The following is a 4,427-nucleotide window of genomic DNA, read 5'->3' as shown; positions in this document are numbered from 1 at the left end:
GTGGCCGGGAGTGGGAGCCGCGCTCACCTGCCGCAGGTGAGGCCCAGCCGTACGGAAGGGGGAGGAGCCGTAGCAGCAGCACGCAGGTGAGCCGACCCCCGGCTCCCAGGAACTAAGCCGAGGGCGGCCGCGGGCTCCAACGTGGCGGCTGCGAAGCGACCCATGTCGCAGACAGCGGCCTCGGTGGCTCCGAGTCCCGCGCGGCGCCGCGGCCACAGGAGAACATTCGAGGCAGCGGCGGCGTTGGAGGCCCGGGGTCCGTTCGGTATTTGAATAGCACAAAGGAACCGCCTTGGTCTGATTGGCCAGTCTAGTGGCCCCGGGGCGGGTAGCGTCTGTCACTCGGGAGGTTTTGGGCACTCTTATTGGCTCATCCGGTGTGGGGCGGGGCCCGGACGCCCGGCTAAATAGCTGGGGCCGGGGCCGGCCGAGGCTCATTGCTTTGGCGCCGTCTGGGGAGCACGAGCCCGCGGGTGGCGCGCAGCGCATGGTGGCGGCTCCTCTCGGAGCGCAGCCGACCCGCTGACCCGGGCTCCGTTTCCCCTGACCAGCGCGTCCCGGAGGCCGGCTGGAGGCCGAAACAGCAGCAGCATAAGCAGCAGCAGCGGTCGCGGCTGCTCCGCCGCCGCCGTCTCCGCGGGAGCATGGAGTGCGCCCTGGACGCCCAGAGCCTGATCAGCATCTCCCTGCGCAAGATCCACAGCTCCCGGACCCAGCGCGGCGGCATCAAGCTGCACAAGAACCTCCTGGTGTCCTACGTGCTCCGCAACGCGCGCCAGCTCTACCTGAGCGAGCGCTACGCCGAGCTCTACCGGCGCCAGCAGCAGCAGCAACAGCAGCAGCCACCCCACCACCAGCACCAGCACCTCGCGTACGCGGCGCCGGGCATGCCGGCCAGCGCGGCCGACTTCGGCCCGCTCCAACTTGGCGGCGGCGGGGACGCGGAGGCGCGCGAACCTGTCGCCCGGCACCAGCTGCACCAGCTCCACCAGCTCCACCAGCTGCACCTCCAGCAGCAGCTGCACCAGCACCAGCACCCGACGCCCAGGGGCTGCGCGGCGGCGGCGGCCGGGGCGCCCGCGGGCGGCGCGGGGGCGCTCTCGGAGCTGCCCGGGTGCGCCGCGCTCCAGCCGCCGCACGGCGCGCCCCACCGCGGGCAGCCCTTGGAGCCGCTGCAGCCGGGTCCTGCGCCGCTGCCGCCTCCCGCGCCCACCGCGCTCTGCCCGCGGGACCCTCGCGCCTCGGCCGCCTGCTCCGCGCCCTCCGCGCCCCCAGGGGCCGCCCCTCAGGCGGCTACCGCCGCCTCCCCGCCCGCCTCCCCGGCCCCCGCCTCCTCCCCCGGCTTCTACCGGGGCGCGTACCCGGCCCCCTCGGACTTCGGCGTGCACTGCAGCAGCCAGACCACCGTGCTGGACCTGGACACTCACGTGGTGACCACGGTGGAGAACGGCTACTTGCACCAGGACTGCTGCGCCTCCGCCCACTGCCCCTGCTGTGGCCAGGGCGCCCCGGGACCCGGCCTGGCGTCCGCCGCCGGCTGCAAGCGCAAGTATTACCCAGGCCAGGAGGAGGAGGAGGACGACGACGAGGACGCGGGCGACCTGGGGGCCGAGCCCCCCGGGGGCGTCCCGTTCGCCCCCTGCAAGCGCGCCCGCTTCGAGGACTTCTGCCCGGACTCGTCCCCGGACGCGTCCAACATCTCAAACTTGATCTCCATCTTTGGCTCGGGCTTCTCCGGGCTAGTGAGCCGACAGCCGGACTCCTCTGAGCAGCCGCCGCCGCTCAACGGGCAGCTGTGCGCCAAGCAGGCGCTCGCCAGCCTCGGCGCCTGGACTCGAGCCATTGTCGCCTTCTAGGGACCCCCGAGGGCACGGGGACACGGGGCCCCGCGGGGCTGGGGCCAGACAAAGACTCGGCCAAGGGGCGAGAGGAGGGAACGAACGGGCGCCCGGCCACTCGGGGCTGAGCTGGGGGCGAGCAGAGGGAGATGGCTGATGTTTTATAAATTGTAAAATAAAAAAAAAAAGAAATCTAAGATCTTGGACTTTATTTTTGCATAGAGAAAAAGCGCCTATTTAAGTATGCTTTGTGTTTCTCCTACTCTTTTTTTGCTTTTTATTGTAGTGATTGCAGTGGTGTTTAGCGAGGAGCCAGCCACGTGAGGAAGGGCTGCTGCCCGGTGGAGGTGCCGGGCAGCCGGGGGCGAGGCAGGGCGCCCGGACCGCCGGGGCGCGCTGGGGGCGCAGCGCAGGAGGGCGCGGGGCCCGGGGCTCCGATTCCAATCAGTTGTCAGACCTAGGAAGCCCGGCGCTCCGTTCTCCCGAGTCCCTCCGTGGGGTGAGGAATGGGTCTTGTGAAATCCTGAGCAAAAACAAAGGCAAACTCTATCTCCGAAAGGGACGTTTGGGTCACATTTCCTCTCTGGGGGCGGCCTCCAAAGTTCTCAAAATGAGAAGGCAGAAATGAAAACACTTCAACTTTTTTTTTCTTTTCTTCGCGGGGCGGGTGTCTTGAACCCCTCCTCTCCCCGCCCCTCTGGCTCTGTCCTCCTCCCCTCCTCCACCCGTCTTCCAGACTCGGGGGTGGCGCCCGACACCCCGACACTCTCGGACACTGTTTGGGGAAGGGGTGGGGGGCGGGCACAGCCGACTACATTTCCCATCATGCCCAGCACTGCGGTCCTCACTAAACAAAAAAGGAAGTCGATTCCTTCACCTGGATCCCCGGCGGCCCCGAGGGAGGGAGGGGCCGGGACCGCCGACTGCGTTAGAGACTTTTCACTAAGTTCCTGGTCAGATGTGGTGTTTGTGTGTGTGCTTCTAAGTTGCACTGTCCTGGTTCAGCCTTCGGTTGCATTTCATGAAACCAGCATTGTTCGAGCCTGTGACAGCCCCGTCCTGTGTCTTTAGCTCGATAGATCTTGTTTAATTTAAAGCCTTTTGTTGTAAAAAGGTGGGGTTGGTCTGCAGCCCCTCTGGTTCTCTATCATCAGCACCATGTGGACTCCAAAACAAGTTGCCAACCCTTCCTTTCTTGGCCCTTCTCCCTCATTGCCCTGTATTTTTGTGCATACTGAATTGTATATCACCGGGTAAAACTGTTCAGATTATTTGTTTAAATTTATAATCTTAATAAAAAGTCGATTATAGAGGATGGCGGTGCCTTGTTTTCAGGTCGGCCTGGAGGTGGAGGGGAGGATAGAGGGTGGTGAGGAGAGACCCCTACCCTCCGGCAAACCCCAGCTCTCCTGGGCCTGGGAGGGCAGGATCTGCCCACATCCGCAGGGCCGGGGGTGGGAGCGGAATGGGGGTGTGGTGCTGGTTGCTGGGGAAGAAGCCGGCGCTGCGCGCTTCCCGGGCCCCCCTCCCCAGAGGGGCCTATCCCCCACGGGAACCGGCCGCCCCCAGGGTCTCCATCAGGAAGCCGAGCGAGCCTCCAGCACATTTCCTGACCTGCCAGGGGCGCAGGGCCTGGTCGGCCTCACGTCTGAGCTCTCTTCGGCTGGGGAGAGCAGCCGGGGGACGCCGGGGGGCTTGCGGGCCACCCACACTCCCAGCCCTGCGCCTCCGCCCGCACGTCCGCACATCTCGGGCTGCAACTTGGGGAAGTTTTTTCCTTTTCCTTTTCTTTTTTTTAAGTTGAGTTTGTTATCACTGCTCGGTGCCACTTGGTGGTGTGCTGGCGGCGTCTCCCTCCCTCCTCGCGCCCCTCCCCTCTCCCTCTCCCCTCCCTCCCGCCCGCCTCTCTTCCCTCCCCAGTGGATGTAGGCAGGAAGGCTCCAGGCGCGCTCTCCCCGCTGACCACCTACGGAATGACCTCAGAGTGGGAGAATGTGCCAAGGCCCCGAGGAAGCTCGCGTCCTCCCCCCTGGAACCAAATTCACATCTGGAGCCGCGCCTCGGGCTCGGGGGCGCGCGGGTTGGTTCCAGCGTAAGAGGGGATAGGAAAGATTGAAGGGGGGGGGGGAAGAAAGAAAGAGAAAAAAAGAAAAAGAAAAAAAGCAAAGTGGCAGCTTGCTATTTGATAGTGCCTCTCTCTCCCTCTCTCTCTCTCTCCCTCTCTCTCTCCCCGCCCCCCCCCGTCCCTGGCGGTCTCCCCAGTGCCCTCTCGCTCTCTTTCTCGCCCCTGCGCTCCCCGAGCTTTGCTGCACGAGCCACCCTGCAGGACGACTCACGTCCCCGACCCCAGCCTTCACGCCTCCCGCAGCGAGAGGAGTGGCTGCCGCCGAGAGGCCCCGCACCCCAGTCTCCGAGAGGCGGACGCAAGCCAGTCCCAGGAGCCCGCTGGGCTCTGGGTGCCGGTGTCGCGCGAGGCGAAGTTCTCAGGGACACTCCAGAGCCCGGGGGGCCGCGAAGGGCCCGCGATGGGGATGGAGGAAGAGGGAGGCTATGGAGGCGTGAGTTACGGGGAGGAAAGGCACCTTCACC

General features: G+C 65.7%; 1 protein-coding gene across 1 annotated transcript; it reads left to right on the top strand.

Annotated features, from left to right (window-relative positions):
* The first annotated feature begins 507 nt into the window (after positions 1-507).
* Positions 508-3,153, top strand: IER5L (immediate early response 5 like). Its single transcript, XM_082403115.1, has one exon. The coding sequence runs from the start codon at positions 645-647 to the stop codon at positions 1,854-1,856; it is 1,212 nt and encodes a 403-aa protein (XP_082259241.1). The 5' UTR covers positions 508-644; the 3' UTR covers positions 1,857-3,153.
* The last annotated feature ends 1,274 nt before the right edge of the window (positions 3,154-4,427 follow it).

This window comes from Balaenoptera borealis, assembly GCF_965194805.1.
Source record: "Balaenoptera borealis genome assembly, chromosome: 8".
In the NCBI taxonomy this organism is placed as follows: Eukaryota; Metazoa; Chordata; class Mammalia; order Artiodactyla; family Balaenopteridae; genus Balaenoptera; species Balaenoptera borealis.
This window is presented reverse-complemented; position numbering and strand designations above follow the sequence as displayed.